This window comes from Bos grunniens, chromosome 29, assembly GCF_055505025.1.
Source record: "Bos grunniens cultivar Pamir isolate PY7600 chromosome 29, Bosgru_T2T1.0, whole genome shotgun sequence".
NCBI classification, from domain to species: Eukaryota; Metazoa; Chordata; class Mammalia; order Artiodactyla; family Bovidae; genus Bos; species Bos grunniens.
In genome coordinates this window covers 10,512,613-10,529,641 of record NC_141193.1, presented here as the reverse complement: position 1 = coordinate 10,529,641, position 17,029 = coordinate 10,512,613, and the positions used below count along the sequence as shown (strand labels likewise).

The 17,029-nt window shown below is 50.2% G+C and overlaps 1 protein-coding gene across 2 annotated transcripts in view; it reads left to right on the top strand.

Moving 5' to 3' along the window:
* Positions 1–9,182, top strand: part of INCENP (inner centromere protein) — a 46,542-nt gene extending 37,360 nt beyond the window's left edge. For both annotated transcript variants that reach the window (XM_086383511.1, XM_086383510.1), the window contains exons 11-18: positions 1,261–1,370; positions 1,441–1,561; positions 1,876–1,998; positions 3,038–3,216; positions 4,963–5,041; positions 5,227–5,334; positions 7,155–7,305; positions 8,707–9,182. In XM_086383511.1, the coding sequence (XP_086239637.1) occupies positions 1,261–1,370; positions 1,441–1,561; positions 1,876–1,998; positions 3,038–3,216; positions 4,963–5,041; positions 5,227–5,334; positions 7,155–7,305; positions 8,707–8,921 (1,086 nt within the window). In that variant the 3' untranslated portion in view covers positions 8,922–9,182. The remainder of the gene's footprint in view (positions 1–1,260; positions 1,371–1,440; positions 1,562–1,875; positions 1,999–3,037; positions 3,217–4,962; positions 5,042–5,226; positions 5,335–7,154; positions 7,306–8,706) is intronic.
* The last annotated feature ends 7,847 nt before the right edge of the window (positions 9,183–17,029 follow it).

The following is a 17,029-nucleotide window of genomic DNA, read 5'->3' as shown; positions in this document are numbered from 1 at the left end:
ATCAAACCTGGGTCTCCCACATTGCAGGCAGATTCTTTACTGTCTGAGCCACCAGGGAAGCCCTATGTTAGAAGACTGGGTCTTGTTTAAATCTTATGGAGAATGTTATTGTTTACTTTAGTGGCAATCTGCTGGTCCCGGCTGTGGTTCCAGCCTGCTTTCTGTGGCCTGTGGTTCCAGCGTCAGTTCAGATTTCCAAGCCTTCACAGTGCTGTTTGGACCTGTCCAGGTGCACCAGTCAGCGGTCAGGCTGGGATCTGGCAGGGGGCCTGTGGCTTTAGTTCTCAAAGTTTCAGGTGTGATAGTGCAGGGATTGAACCCGTGTCCCCTGCACTGACAGGCAGATTCTTCATCACTGAACCACTAGGGAAGCCCTGAAACAACTAATACTTTTAAAAAGTTGTTTTTGAAATTATTATGTAGCCATATCATAAGAAGTGTGAAAAGCACAGAGAAAACATGGCATCTCTCATCTACCTCTGCAGCCTGTAGTAAACCTCTGTTAGCATATGGCAGTATTATCTTTTCTTTTTTTTTTCAACTGTTAGGAAATAGTTAATACACACAAAACTATGTGTGTACGGTCATAAAGTTATTACACATATAATAAAAAATTAATACACGTACCCACCCAGGGGCTTCCCTTGTGGCTCAGCTGGTAAAGAATCCACCTGCAATGCGGGAGACCTGGGTTCAATCCCTGGGTTGGGAAGATCCTCTAGAGAAGAGAACGGCTACCCACTCTAGTATTCTGGCTTGGAGAATTCCATGGACTGTATAGTCCATGGGGTTGCAAAGAGTCGGACAGGACTGAACGACTTTGAGTTTCACCCACCCATCCCCTTAAATAGAACATTAACAGGAACTTTAAAAACTGCCTTTCTGTCCCTTCCCAATCCCGTTCTTCATTCTATTTTCAAATATACTTTTTGCGTATCTAGACTCAGAACATACATCCAATGTTGAGCCTGACTTTTGTGTTGCCCAGGACTTGACCAGGCCCAGGTGAGGGCACGCGTGTCTCAGGCCCCTGGGAGGCCTTTGGATTCCCCCAGGAGAGAGACCGAAGCCCCAGGCCTCCATCTGGGTGGGAATGGAGGCCCGTTTGGGGTGACTTTGACTCTCAGAAGCAGTCTGGTGCTGCTGCCTGTCTGTCAGGGTTGGGAGGGGGGGTTGCTGTGGGGGTCCCAGGGCAACGTCTGGGGGTCATCCTGGCCCAGCACCAGGCTGTGCTCGCTCACTCCCTACCCCCCACCCCAGGAGAAGGAGCGGCAGCGCCTGGAGAACCTGCGGCGGAAGGAGGAGGCCGAGCAGCTCCGCAGGCAGAAGGTGGAGGAGGACAAGCGCCGGCGGCTGGAGGAGGTGAAGCTGTAAGTGCCCCCATGCCCTGCAGCCCACCCAGCCTCGCTGGGCCCCCGTGACCAGCCTGTGTGCCCACAGGAAGCGCGAGGAGCGCCTCCGCAAGGTGCTACAGGCCCGGGAGCGGGTGGAGCAGATGAAGGAGGAGAAGAAGAAGCAGATCGAGCAGAAGTTTGCTCAGATCGACGAGAAGACAGAGAAGGTGCGGGCCTGGGCTGTGGGCGGCAGCTCAGTTGACTGGACCCATGGGGACCTTACTGGTCTCCTGCCCCGTATCTTCCTGTCCGTCATGGGCCCTGCATTCTGTTCCACGTGGAGGGTGGAAGGTCTGCTCTGGAGCGAGCACAGCCCTGCGCTCCTGGCAGGACTGCCTCCTGGCTGCCCCCTCTCCGGGGCTGTGAGAGCAAGCCAGATACATGGGGACTTGGAGTATCCGTCACGCAGAGTACTGAGCCCCCCTCTAAAGGGCTGAGTGAGGGGGCTGTTCCGACGGGCATCTGGGCATGGGCTCCGCAGGCCAAGGAGGAGCGGCTGGCAGAGGAGAAGGCCAGAAAGAAGGCAGCAGCTAAGAAGATGGAGGAGGTGGAGGCGCGCAGGAAGCAGGAGGAGGAGGCGCGGAGGCTCAAGTGGCTGCAGCAGGTGCGAACGCCGGGCGCGGCCGCAGGGAAGAGGTGGGGGAGTCCGCAGGACCCCGAGGACCGCTGGGCATGCGCCGCTGCACCAGGTTGATCCTGGTGGATCTTGTCGCCTCGAGCTCGGAAGGCGCTACAGCAGAGGCTGTGGAGATGGGGATGGTGACGGCGACCTGCCTTGTGTTTTCTGCAGAGGCAGCAGTTTGAGGGCTAAGTCCATGGCCTCGGGAGCCAGACTTCCAATTTCATTTCTGCCCTGTTAGCTGTGTGACCTTGGGTGGGTTCCTTGACCTCTCTGTGCTTCATTTCCTTCAGGTAACAGTGGTATCTACTTGATAGGGTTATTGTGAGGATTAGGATTAAGATTACAGGGCTTCCCTGGTGGCTCAGATGGTAAAGAATCCACCTGCAATGTGGGAGACCTGGGTTTGATCCCTGGGTCAGGAGCAACCCACTCCAGTATTCGTGCCTGGAGAATCCCCATGGACAGAGGAGCCTGGCGAACTACAGTCCGTGGGGACAAAGAGTCGGACACGGCTGAGCAACTAAGCACGGCACATAAGTTACAGGCCTGCCTGTTGCTGAGACCTCAGTCTTATGACTCAGTCAGTCAGTCAGTCAGTTCAGTCGCTCGTGACTCTAGGGGATGCAAATCTGGCATTAGGGGGTTGCAAGACTAGTGGCTGAAACGCACGAAGCGTTTACATAGCGCCAGCCACTGTTCTAAGTGCGACGTGTATATAAGCCCAGCAGTCTCATGAGGGGGGGCATAACTGTTGTCCATGTTTTATCAACGAGGACAAACCAGGCCAGAGGGCTCGTGTGACCCGCCCGGTGTCCCCCAGGTCCAGGGTCTGGCTCCAGTCTGTAAACATGCTGCAGCAGGAAAAGTTGTTGCGGGGTGCCTCTCAGGCCGGTCAGGTGCTCCTTGTGGACGGGGCTTTGGTGGGGTGTCCTGGGCTCACGCCCCTCTTCCTCCCCGGACGCTCTGTGGCCCCTGCGGCCCAGGCTGGCCTGCGGGCCCTGACCACGCTCCCTGTTGACAGGAGGAAGAGGAGCGGCGGCACCAGGAGCTGCTGCAGAAGAGGAGGGAGGAGGAGCAGGAGCGGCTGCGGAAGGCAGCCGAGGCCAGGAGGCTGGCGGAGCAGCGAGAGCAGGAGCGGCAGCTGGCAGAGCAGCGCGAGCAGGAGCGGAAGAGGGAGCAGGAGCGGCTGCAGGCCGAGAGGTGAGCGGCCGCGCGGGCTGCCCGCCCCCCAGGGGCCACACTGTCCTCCTGTGCGTGTGGTTGACACAGGTGTAGCCATGACCCAGGGGCAGCTCCCACCTTCACTCGGGGGTCTGGAAAAGAAGGTTTCCCTTCTTCCTATAGCCTTCCCTGGTGGCTCAGATGGGAAAGAATCTTCCTGCAGTGCGGGAGACCCGGGTTCAATCCCTGGGTCAGGAGGATCCCCTGGAAAAGGGAATGGCTACCCACTCCAGTATTCTGGCCTGGAGAATCCCTGTGGACAGAGGAGCCTAGTGGGCTGCAGTCCATGGGGGTCACAGAGAGTCAGACATGACTGAGAAACTGATGCTTTGCAAAACAGGGAGGCTTTTTTTCTCTTGGCTCCAAACCAGGCAGACCACCCAAACATGGTGTGTTGGCTGCTGGAGATTCAAGGGGTACGGGGCAGAGTCACTCAGGACTTTGTCTTCATTCTGCCTCAAGCTGGATAAGCTGAGCCCTTTGGTGTGTTTTTTTCTCAGCTGACATGAGGCAGGGAGGTTGTAGGACGAGCCAGTATTTCTCAGCAGTCGCTGAGGGTCTTTGGGTGGGAGCGTCCCACCAAGAAGGATGCCCTCTGGCGTCCTTGGCTCTTGCCCACCACTCTGCTCCTCTGTTCTGATGATGACTTGGGTTGCCCCCCATCAGCATTTCCTGGCTGCCCCCCACCCCCATTGGGGACCATGGTGGATGAGCCCTTTCAGAGACAGGGGTCTCTGCGATAGGCAAGATTTCCACACTTAGTTCCACCGCTGTTTATCCAAGGCCAATCCCTGTGCCTGGTTGTGCTGGGTCCTGGGGGTGCCAGGGAGGATAAACCAGTCACCGTTGGCCCAGAGCTGTATGGGGCCCTATGCCTGTGTGTAGACATAGAGAACTCTGCCTGTGCTTGTGTAAACACACGGGCAGACCTCAGCCCAGGCCCTGCCTCTACTTCCTAGGAAACATCAGGTGTCCACGTGGGGTACCCCTGGTCGGGGGTCCACGTGCGTGGGGGGTCCACTGCCAGGGGGCTTACTGCATCAGGGCTGTCTCCCGTGCTTGATGATTGGCACAAAGGTGTCCTCTGACCTGTGGGCAGAGTCAGAGACAGAAGCCTAGGAAGGGAGCAGAGGGTGGTAGCTGGTGTGGTTTTAGAATTGGATGTGTGCTGGGCAGCGCCAGGGGCTTCGAGGGGACGGACGATGGTTTGGTGGTCGTAATGGTTGGCAGCTACACGCCTTCCACCCATTTCCTTGTTTAAACCTGTGGCCGGCACACCAGCAGCTCCACCTCCAGAGGGGCATACAGGTTCAGAGAGGTTCCGTGACTTGTTCAGGGTCATCCAAGCAAGTACACGGAGGTGGCCCGTGAGCAGCCCCGCCCGGCTTCACGTCAGGCCCGGGTGTGGGCCTGCGGTCAGGATGAGTGGCAGTGACTCGGAAGACCTCATTTCACTCTCCCGTCAACTCTGGAGGAAAGGGGCTAAGTTCCCATCGTATGGCAGATAAGAGCGAGGTGCAGGGCTGTGGAGGAGGGGGGCCCAGCTTGGTGGCCTCGAAGCCCAGCACCCCCACCCTGTCGGGTGTGCACGCCAGCCCCCAGTGTAGCTGCTGGCCCTCAGCTGGCGTGCCCGCCCCTCCAGTGGGCCAGGGGGCCTGGCTTCCCTGGCAGGGACGGAACAGGGGCTCGGCTTCCCGCCCTGACCTGCTCTGTCTTGGTCCTCAGGGAGCTGCAGGAGAGAGAGAAGGCCTTGCGGTTACAGAAGGAGCGGCTGCAGCGGGAGCTGGAGGAGAAGAAGAGAAAGGTAACGGGGGGCTGGGTGTGTGGCTCCCGTGGGCTCTGCACTGAGCTCTGGGCTGGGGCCACCTGGCTCCAGTGGTTCGGGCAGGAGCTGCTGTGCCCGCCTGGCTGTGCTGGGGTTGGCGCAGAGGAGGGGAGTGCACTCCCCTGATCTGTGACATCCTGCCTCCTGCTGTCTCCGGGCCCCAGGAAGAGCAGCAGCGCCTGGCTGAGCAGCGGCTACAGGAGGAACAGGAGAAGAAGGCCAAGGAGGCCGCGGCTGCCAGCAATAGCCTGAATGTGACCGTGGACGTGCAGGTGAGCCCTGGGCGTCAGGGTGGAGAGGGCCCTCTGTCTCTGATGATTCTCTTCCCAGGAGCTGGAGGCACAGGCTGAGTATATTAGGACCATGAGAAAGAGGGGGGCTTCCCTTGTGGCTCAACTGGTAAAGAATCCACCTGTAATGAGGGAGACCTGGGTTCGATCCCTGGGTTGGGAAAATCCCCTGGAGAAGGGAAAGGCTACCCACTCCAGTATTCTGGCCTGGAGAATTCCATGGACTGTACAGTCCATGGGGTCGCAAAAAGTTGAACACGACTGAGCGACCTTCACTTTCCTTCATGAGAAACAGGAAGGATACAATTGGCCCAAGTGTTTTTTTCTCCTCCCACTATTTTTGATATATGTATTGTTCTTTATTCTGAAAGTAGAAAGTAGTTCAAAAAAAAAAAAAGAAGTTGAACTTTATAAAAGAATACAAAGCAAAAGAAAGGTGCCCTCAAAGGAAAAGTCTAAGTCTGGTGTATTTCTTTCTATATTTAAATATTCATAAATATTTTGTACACACTTTTTCTCACGCACACATATGTATAGTTTTTTAAATGGGCCCAGACTGTACATACCGTCTCAGTCTCTTCGTGCTGCTACAACAAATGACCCTAGACTGGGCGGCTTAAACAGCAGACGCACTGGGAAGTCCAGGGTCAAGGCGCTGGCAGGTGAGGGCCTCCTCTGGTTCACAGATGGCCGTCTTCTTGCTGTGTCCTCACATGGCTGGAGGGGAGAGGGCGCTCTCTGGGGTCTTTTCTAAGGGAACTGAACCCACTGAGGAGGGCTGTGCCTCCCAAAGGTCCCACCTCCAGATACCATCACACTGGGGATTAGGATTTATCATAGGAATGTGGGAGAAGAATACAAACATTCAGTCCAGAACACATACCCTTTGGCAGCTTGATTTGTTTCTTTTCCTCCTTTTTTTTTGCGTGTTTAATGTGTTGTACACGCCTGTTTCCCCTCCTTTTTTGTGCTTGTTTAATGTATTGTACACACCTGTTTCACCTCCTTTTTTTTTGCTTGTTTAATGTATTGTACACAACCTGTTTCCCTGCTTTTTTTTTTGCATGTTTAATGTGTTGTACACGCCTGTTTCACCTACTTTTTTTTGCTTGTTTAATGTGTTGTACACGCCTGTTTCCCCTCCTTTTTTTGCGTGTTTAATGTGTTGTACACGTCTGTTTCCCCTCCTTTTTTTTTGCGTGTTTAATGTGTTGTACACGCCTGTTTCCCCTCCTTTTTTGTGCTTGTTTAATGTGTTGTACACGCCTGTTTCCCCTCCTTTTTTTGCTTGTTTAATGTATTGTACACACCTGTTTCACCATTTATTAATTTCCTTTGGTGGCTGTGTTCCACTTAGTTGGTACCAGAGTTTCTTTAATCAGCCCTTCCCGACAAGCATTTAGGCTGTTAATGCTGTTACAGACGGATATAGTGTGAGGAAAGGTTTTCGTTGCAATATAGTTTAGGATGCTGAAAACTTGGACGGTCGCTGAACCGGGTGGTTAAATTACAAACCATGGCGCTCCCAGTGCAGCGCCCTGCAGCCATTCAAAGGACACATACACACACACACACACTGACCCGGAAGAACGTTTGTAACACACTTTTACATGAAAAAGGAAGACACAAGAGTCATGTATGTGGCATGGTTTTTTTTTCCCCCAATCAAAAAGCGACCCCTGAACCTTTTTCTTTCTTTTCCCTGTGAAATGAGGGGAGGTGGCCAGAGCCTGGTGCTTCTCAGCTTCAGGAGAGGCCAGCATGCAGGGCGGGCAGCCAGTAGCCATGTTCATCTTTTCCAGTCTCCAGCTTGTACCTCGTATCAGATGACCCCTCAGGGGCACAGGGCCCCCCCCAAGATCAATGCGGATGACTACGGGATGGATCTAAACAGTGATGACTCCACCGATGACGAGGCCCATCCCCGGAAGCCCATCCCCAGCTGGGCCCGAGGTGAGCAGGGCCTGGAGCCCCCCAGGAGGGCAGGTACCCACTTGTGACTCCGAGGGCTCAGCAGCTGTGGGTGTCAGGAGCCCATTGTGCTCATGGGCTGGCAGCTTGAGTCTTGAGCCAACTCTGCATCGGACCTCTGGACGCTCCTGGGAAGGGTGGGTGCCCTGTGACCAGTGGGCTCACCTGTAGACCAGATCTACGGTGGTGGGTGCCTCCATTCTCAGCAGATGTGTTAGATCCTGGCTGACTGCTGGCAGGCGTGGTGCTGGGTATTCCGTCTCAGACTGGCCTCCCCCTGGGAGCCCCACCCAGCAGGCCAGATAGACCCAAATATGTTGCCTGGGATGGGAATAGAGCTCAGAGGTAGCAGGGCTTTGGCCGTGCATGAAGAGCTGGAGCAGGGGTTCTGGCCAGCTGGTGGCAGGAGTTGGGGGTGGAGATGGGGGCCCTTGAGCAGGATTGGTCCCCAAGTTTACACGTCTCTAAACGGGAGTGTGGGTGAGTTTGAAGGTGCCTTAGGCCTGGGTCCAAAGCCTGTGGGAGTGAGCGAGGCCAGTGGGTGCCCATCTCACAGAGCTGGCTGAGCTGGGGGCGGGGTGGGCCTCACTCCCCGGAGGAAGGGCCCAGAGCCCCGGAAGCTCAGCCCTCTACAGACCACAGGCCCTGTGAGTCTCACCTCATCTAAACCCCACAGTAACTGGAATCTGACTCCATCTCATTCTGGAGGTGGCAGCTGGCAGGAGTCAGTGTGGCTGGGATGGCAGGCTAATTGTGGTTGACCTTGACTAGCCCACTTGAACTCTCAGTTTTCCCATCTGGAATGGGGGTGCTGAGAGCACCCAGCTGAGAAGGGCTACTGATGACGAAGCACGTTAGTGCAGGAAGGCCTGGTACCAGGCAAGCGCTGGGCACGCATTCTGCCACCCTGACCCCCTGGGTTCCTCCTCAGCCTCACTCTAGGCTCTGAGCCTCCAGCAGCCCCAGCCTGCACTGTACATGATAGGGGCTGCAGTGTTGATGTCACGAGTAGCCGATCAAGGCCGTCGAGCATGGCTACTCGAGCTGGACTTGTCTTCAGACCCCAGCTCTGCCGGCCACCAGCTGTGTGCCTTTGGGCAGGTCTCACCAAGGTGGCCGTGGTGGTCTCACAATGAGGCGGTCATGCAGTGACCTCGGCCGAGTACCTGGCTCACGTGAGCTGCCAGAGCAGGGCTGCAGGAGCGGGTAGTGAGGGGTTATCGCTGTTTTGTGGAGGAAGACTCTGAGGAGAGTTGATGTGGCAGGAGGTGGGGGAGTGATGAGGCGGAGAGGTTGACAGGGGTTCTGTGGGATGGCAGGGAGACGGGAGGAGGCTCAGGGGGAACCCAGGGCAGTGAGCCAGCCCTTCATGTGCCCCTGCAGGCACCCAGCTCAGCCAGGCCGTCATCCGCCAGTATTACCAGCCCCCAGACCTTCTGGACCTCTTCGGAAGCCTCCTCCAACTGGACTTGGAGGAAATCTTTCAGAAGAGCAAGCCCCGCTACCATAAGCGCACTAGCTCCGCCGTGTGGAACTCGCCACCCCTGCAGGGCCCCAGGGTCCCTGGCAGCCTGGCCTACAGCCTGAAGAAGCGCTGAGCCAGCCCGCGGGCCGCTCGACCATCTCGGCCTCTGTCTGTGTCTGTCTGTCCATCTCTCTGTTGACCTACTGCCCTCCTGCCTGGTATCCTGTCACTGAGGGTTTGGTCAGGTGTATATAAACGTCCTCTGTGTCATGGGTGAAGAGTGGCCCAACCCCACCTGGTCTGTGGACAGCACTCTGTAAATAGATTGTTAGAGTTCAGCTGAATTTTAGCCTCTAGTGTTTGAAAGCTAGGTTAATAAAGTCTATTCCTTTAAGCCTGCTGTGGGTATCATGGCACCAGGGCTTCTCTGCACAAAGCCCTGGACCCTGGCTCTGTCTTGGGCCACCTGAGGGGCCGGAGGAGGAGGTATGTGTCAAGGTCAGCTGGATCCCACCCCCAGAGAGGCGGATGGGGCAGGTGATTCTGATGGCAGCCCTGAACAACCCTGAGAAACACTTCAGTTACTTTCGTGTTGAGGCAGGGGACATTAAAAGCCTGTTTTTCTGGGCACCGCCCTGCCTGGAAAGAGGGGCTCGTTCAGTGGGTCAGACTTGGAGTTGAGGTCAGAGTTGGGCTCTTGACACAGCTCTGCCACTTAACACAGGCCCTCAGCCCCTCCACGCCTCAGGTTCCATCCACCCTCGCCGCACAGATGCTGAAAGGACTTTAGAACATGGACAGGCCACTGAAGCAGATCTGGGTGAGGAAGGGGATGTCTCTTGAAACTGCCGTGGGACCAGTACATGCAAGCAGCTGGGATGTTTCTCCAGCAAAACCAGGCAGCCGCCAGGTTCAGTGCTCATTAGCCGCCTCATTAAATGCTTCTCCATGGAAGCTGGCTCTGCCCCACTGCTGCCAGCTGTGTACTAAACCTGCCGTAGCTCCATCTCCTTCTCCAGCTCCTGGGACAGGGGTTGGTGAACTTGGGCCTATGGGCAAATCAAGTCACAGTCCGTTTTTCTCAAGTTTTATTGGAACCCGCTCTGTAGACATGAATTAACTACTGTCCCCATCCGCCCTGCTGAGGGCAGAGTTAAGGAGTTACAGCAGAGGCCTAATGTCTCCCAGAGGTGAGAGTATTTATTCTTTTTTTTTTTTTTTTTAATTTTTTATTCCTTTATTTCTCATGTGTTCCCCATCCTGAACCCTCCTCCCTCCTCCCTCCCCATACCATCCCTCTGGGTCGTCCCAGTGCACCAGCCCCAAGCATCCAGCATCGTGCATTGAACCTGGACTGGCATCTCGTTTCATACATGACATTTCACATGTTTCAATGCCATTCTCCCAAATCTTCCCACCCTCTCCCTCTCCCACAGAGTCCATAAGCCTGTTCTATACATCAGTGTCTCTTTTGCTGTCTCGTATACAGGGTTATCGTTACCATCTTTCTAAATTCCATATATATGCGTTAGTATACTGTATTGGTGTTTTTCCTTCTGGCTTACTTCAGAGAGTATTTATTCTATACCTTTACAGAAAATGTTCGCTGACCCTACTTCAGGACAAAATCAAGGCTGAATATAAGAGATTTTTTTAAATGAGCAAAGAGCAAATACACATAACAGGCTGAGATCTAGAAGACTCCACCCATGAAAAGGAAAACATTTTACTATTCATTTAAACAATTTAAGTTTGTTGCATATGTTCTCTGGGCTTCCCAGGTGGTGCTAGTGGTAAAGAACCACCTGCCAGTGCAGGCGACCTAAGAGACGTGGGTTCAATCCCTGGGTCGGGAAGATCCAATATTCTTGCCTGGAGAATCCCATGGACAGAGGAACCCGGCGGGCTACAGTCCATGGGGTCACAGAAAGGACTGACGCAGTGTACATGCGTGCACACACATGTTCTTGGATGAGAAAACTTGTGTTGAGTCTGCTGGTGAGGGTGTGTTTGCCCAAAGCCATAATGTCAAAATACGGCCTCTTGTAAGCTTATTTGTATGGTGGGTTTGAGAAGAAATGGTTAAATCAGCAAAAGGGTAGTTACAGTTCCTCTGCGTCTTCACCAGCACTTGATATTCTCGGTGCTTCTTATTTTTGCTGTTTTTATAGATGTGGAGTGAGTTCTTGTTGTGGTTTGTTGTATTTTTTTTTTTTTTTACTTTGGTGGCACTGTGAGGCTTGCAGGATCTTGGTTCCCCAATCAGGGATCAAACCTGTGCCCCCTGCACTGGAAGCTTGGAGTCTAAGTCCTAACCACTGGATCACCAGGGAATTCCCTCTTCATGGTTTTAATTTGCATTTCCCTAACAGCTGGTCATGCTGAACATCATCTCATGTGCTTACTTGCCATCTGCGTATCTTTGGCGAAGTGTCTGTTCAACTCATTTGTTCATTTTTAAATTGAGTTGTTAGTTTTCTTGCTGTTTCAGATCAGATCAGTCGCTCAGTCGTGTCCGACTCTTTGCAACCCTATGAATCGCAGCACAGCAGGCCTCCCTGTCCATCACCAACTCCGGGAGTTCACTCAGACTCAGGTCCATCGAGTCAGCGATGCCATCCAGCCCTCTCATCCTCTGTCATCCCCTTTTCCTCCTGCCCTCAATCCCTCCCAGCATCAGAGTCTTTTCCAATGAGTCAACTCTTCACATGAGGTGGCCAAAGTACTGGAGTTTCAGCTTTAGCATCATTCCTTCCAAAGAAATCCCAGGGCTGATCTCCTTCAGAATGGACTGGTTGGATGTCCTTGCAGTCCAAGGGACTCTCAAGAGTCTTCTCCAACACCACAGTTCAAAAGCATCAATTCTTTGGCCCTCAGCCTTCTTCACAGTCCAACTCTCACATCCATACATGACCACAGGAAAAACCATAGCCTTGACTAGATGAACCTTTGTTGGCAAAGTAATGTCTCTGCTTTACAATATGCTATCTAGGTTGGTCATAACTTTCCTTCCAAGGAGTAAGCGTCTTTTAATTTCATGGCTGCAGTCACCATCTGTAGTGATTTTGGAGCCCAGAAAAATAAAGTCTGACACTGTTTCCACTGTTTCCCCATCTATTTCCCATGAAGTGATGGGACCGGATACCATGATCTTCGTTTTCTGAATGTTGAGCTTTAAGCCAACTTTTTCACTCTCCACTTTCACTTTCATCAAGAGGCTTTTGAGTTCCTCTTCACTTTCTGCCATAAGGGTGGTGTCATCTGCATATCTGAGGTGATTGAGATTTCTCCCGGCAATCTTGATTCCAGCTTGTGTTTCTTCCAGTCCAGCGTTTCTCATGATGTACTCTGCATAGAAGTTAAATAAATGGGGTGACAATATACAGCCTTGACAAACTCCTTTTCCTATTTGGAACCAGTCTGTTGTTCCATGTCCAGTTCTAACTGTTGCTTCCTGACCTGCATACAGATTTCTCAAGAGGCAAATCAGGTGGTCTGGTATTCCCATCTCTTTCAGAATTTTCCACAGTTTATTGTGATCCACACAGTCAAAGGCTTTGGCATAGTCAATAAAGCAGAAATAGATGTTTCTCTGGAACTCTCTTGCTTTTTCCATGATCCAGCAGATGTTGGCAATTTGATCTCTGGTTCCTCTGCCTTTTCTAAAACCAGCTTGAACATCAGGAAGTTCACAGTTCACATATTGCTGAAGCTTGGCTTGGAGAATTTTGAGCATGACTTTACTAGCGTGTGAGATGAGTGCAATTGTGCGGTAGTTTGAGCATTCTTTGGCATTGCCTTTCTTTGGGATTGGAATGAAAACTGACCTTTTCCAGTCCTGTGGCCACTGCTGAGTTTTCCAAATTTGCTGGCATATTGAGTGCAACACTTTCACAGCATCATCTTTCAGGATTTGGAATAGTTCAACTGGAATTCCATCACCTCCACTAGCTTTGTTCGTAGTGATGCTTTCTAAGGCCCATCTGACTTCACATTCCAGGATGTCTGGCTCTAGGTGAGTGATCACACCATCGTGATTATCTGGGTCGTGAAGATCTTTTTTGTACAGTTCTTCTGTGTATTCTTGCCATCTCTTCTTACTATCTTCTGCTTCTGTTAGGTCCATACCATTTCTGTCCTTTATCGAGCTCATCTTTGCATGAAATGTTCCTTTGGTATCTCTGATTTTCTTGAAGAGATCCCTAGTCTTTCCCATTCTCTTGTTTTCCTCTATTTCTTTGCATTGATTGCTGAAGAAGGCTTTCTTATCTCTTCTTGCTATTCTTTGGAACTCTGCATTCAGATGTTTATATCTTTCCTTTTCTCCTTTGCTTTTTGCTTCTCTTCTTTTCACAGCTATTTGTAAGGCCTCCCCAGCAGCCATTTTGCTTTTTTGCATTTCTTTTCCATAGGGATGGTCTTGATCCCTGTCTCCTATACAATGTCACGAACCTCATTCCATAGTTCATCAGGCACTCTATCTATCAGATCTAGGCCCTTACATCTATTTCTGACTTCCACTGTATAATCATAAGGGATTTGATTTAGGTCATACCTGAATGGTCTAGTGGTTTTCCCTACTTTCTTCAATTTAAGTCTGAATTTGGCAATAAGGAGTTCGTGGTCTGAGCCACAGTCAGCTCCTGGTCTTGTTTTTGCTGACTGTATAGAGCTTCTCCATCTTTGGCTGCAAAGAACATAATCAGTCTGATTTCGGTGTTGACAATCTGGTGATGTGCATGTATAGAGTCTTCTCTTGTGTTGTTGGAAGAGGGTGTTTGTTATGACCAGTGAAAGAATCTGTATATTCTAGACATAAATCTGTTGTCAGATACGTACTTTGCACTATTTTGTCCTAGTCTGCAACTTGTCTTTTCATTCACTTACCAGTATTTTTCATAAAGCACAAATTTTACTTTTGATAAATTTCAATTTATTAACATTTTCCTTTTATGGATTATGCCTTTTTGGCTTCATGTCTAAGAAATCTTTGTCCAGCTCCAGTTGTAAGACTTTCTCTTATGTTTTCTCCTAAATATTTTATAGTTTTACATATTACATTTAGGTTTATGATCTAGTTTGTGTTAATTTTTTTTAATGTGAAGTTTATGTTTTTGTTTTCGGAGCATATCTTATGCTCCCAGTTGTTTTAGGACCATTTGTTTAAATGACTGTTCTTTTTCACTAAATTTCTTTTGTGTCTTTATCAAGAGTCAGTCAGCCGTATTTGACTGTATCGGTTTCTGGACTTCATATTCTCCTTCACTGGTCTATGGGTCTCTCCTTTTACAGTAGTCTTGACCACGCTGCATGGTCGAGATTACTGTAGCTTAAAGTACTAAGAATCTGATAGTGTGGTTTCTCCATTTTTATTCTTCCCTTTCAAAATTATCTTGGCTTTTCTATCAGTGTTGCCTTTCTGTATAAAATTTAGAATCAACTTATCTATATAAAAGTGCTGCTGGGATATTGATTGAAATTATATTAAGCCTGTAGATAAACTTGGGGAGAGTTGACATGTTAGTGATGGTGAGTCACGTGACATAGCTCTCCATTTATTCGCATCTTTAGTTTCTTTTATCAGCATCTTGTAGTTTCAGTATGCAGATTCTGTTAAGTATGGTTAGATTTCTAGCTAAGTATTTTCTTGGAGCCTTTATAAATGGTATTGTCTTTCTGATTTTGGTTTCTACTTGTTCATTGCTGGTATATAGAAATCCAGTTGACTTTTGTGTGTTGACCTTGTATCTTATAATGCAAGTTAAGCAGTACTTAGAGGGAAATTTATAGCACTAAATGCTTATATTAGAAGAAGTCTCAAATCTACGACCCTAGCTTCCACTTTAAGAAACTAGAAAAAGAAGAGCAACCCAAAATACAGGCAGAAGGGAAATAACAAAGGTAGAGTGGAAGTCAATGACATTGGAAAGAAAAAATAGTAGAGAAAAGTTTAATTAAACCAAAAGCTGATTCTTTAAGAAGCTCAAAAAAAAAAAAAAAAATGTAAACCTCTTTCAAAACTGATAAAGAGAAAAAGAATAAACAAATGACCAATGTCAGGAACAAGAGGAAACACTACAGATCCTACAGATACTAAAAGAATATTATGGACAGTTTATGATGTTAGACAATCTAGATGAACACAGATTTCTTGGAAGATACAAATTATCTCAGTCCCGCAAAAAGAAATGTAAAACCTAAGTAGCCCTATCTATGAGAGAAATTTGTTGTTTAAAATACATATGTATGGTCACATGGTTTTGGACAAAGGTGGAAAAGCAATTTAGTACGAGGAGAATAATTTTTTTTTTTTAACCGTTGGATATATTTAAAATCTCCAACCCTACTCATACCATCTACCAGATTAATTCATGATGGATTGTAGTGCTAAATGTAAAAACTAAGAAACTAGGGGGAAAAATGGGACAAAATCTTAGCATCTGTGTTCAGCACAGATTTCTCTTACACATGACAACGAAAGTATTCTCTGGTGGCTCAGACAGTAAAGAATCTGCCTGAAATGCAGCAGACCCAGGTTCTAGCCATTAGTTGGGAAGATCCCCTGGAGAAGGGAATGGCAACCCTCTCCAGTGTTCTTGCCTGGAGAATTCCATGGACAGAGGAGCTACCATCCATGGGGCTGCAAAGGGTCAGACACGACTGAGTGACTAACAGTTTGATAAAGGAAACATTTAAAACTCTTCCCCTTTAAAAGTCACTGCTGGGACTTCCCTGGTGGTCCAGTGGTTTAAAATCTGGCTACCAATGCAGAGAACACAGGTTCGATCCCTGGTCCAAGAGGATCCCACATGCCGAGGGACAGCTAAGCCTGAACACCGCAACTACTGAGCCCATGTTCTAGAGCTGGTGCTCTGCAACAAGAGAAGCCACCGCAGTGAGACGCCCGTGCACTGCAGCAGAGAGTAGTCCCCGCTTGCCACAACTAGAGAAAGCCCACATGGAGCAATGAAGGACCCAGCACAGCCAAATAAAGTCTTAAAAAGTCACTGTTGCTAACCATTCCCCCACCCGTATGACTAGGGTGATGCAAATAACCTGTAACCATATTCCTGGGGGTTCCCTGGTGGTGCTAGTGGTAAAGAATCCACCTGCCAATGCAGTACCACAGGAGACTCAGGTTTGATCCCTGGGTTGGGAAGATCCCCCTGGAATAGGAAATGGCAACCTGCTCCGGAATTCTTGCCTGGAAAGTCCTAGGGACAGAGGAGCCTGCCGTGCTACAGTCCGTGAGGTCAAAAAGAGTGGGACATGACTGAGCAATTGAGCACACCGTATTTCCAGGGATAAAGCTGGGAATGGGTTCAACTAGGCTCTCTCTTGCTTCGGTAGGACCTATTCATGTGTGCCCATCCCACCCCTCATCGTAACCTTCTTTTACCTACCTGACACTTCCCCTGGTCAGGCCCCAGCTGGCTACCTGCTCTGTGAAGCTTTCCTTGTCTCCCTCAGGTGGACTAAGGCTGACTGCTTTCTGGCTTCCTCTGGGGTGGTGATGCTCTGGGTACCCACAGCTCTGAAGTCAGCTGAGCACCAGTGAATGCTGGGTAGTCTCTGCTTGGGCAAGAGCTATAGCAGCCTCTGCTCCTCTGGATTTCCCTGATGCAAACACTCCTCCAGAAGCTTTAGGAAAGAACGAAGTGCAGGCATGAGAAGGGAAACTGACCATAGCCTGTATTCCAAAGGCTTCCAAACTTGACCAAACCTAAGGTTATGGTCCTGTCTGAGCCACTAGGAGCTCAGTTCTGAAGTTCCCTTGGACATCTAGAGAGCAATCAGCAGCACCTAGTGCTAGAGAAGCTGAGTCACTTGAGCTCCAAGGCACCAGCTTTGTATCCTTCCTGACTGAGGAGAACAAGCTTAGTTGTCCCCAACCAGCAAAACAGAGAATAAATTCCACGGCCCATCCCAACCAAAGCTCCACTCAATGCAATCTGTCATGCATGCTGGAAGGAGGAAGTGAACTTATTTTCTTATAATGAGAAGGCGGGGGACTTTTAAAATAGTCATATCTTTTTCTTTGGCTTCACCGGGTCTTAGTTGCAGCACGCAGAATCTAGTTCCCTGATCAGGGGTTGAACCCAGGCCCCCTGCATTGGGAGCACATAGTCTTAACCACGGGACCACCAGAAAAGTCCCTAAAATAGTCACATCTTCATTTGGACTTGTCTTGATCGCAATTTATTAAGCCTGAAAAAGTGGACATAAAGGTGGACACTTTCA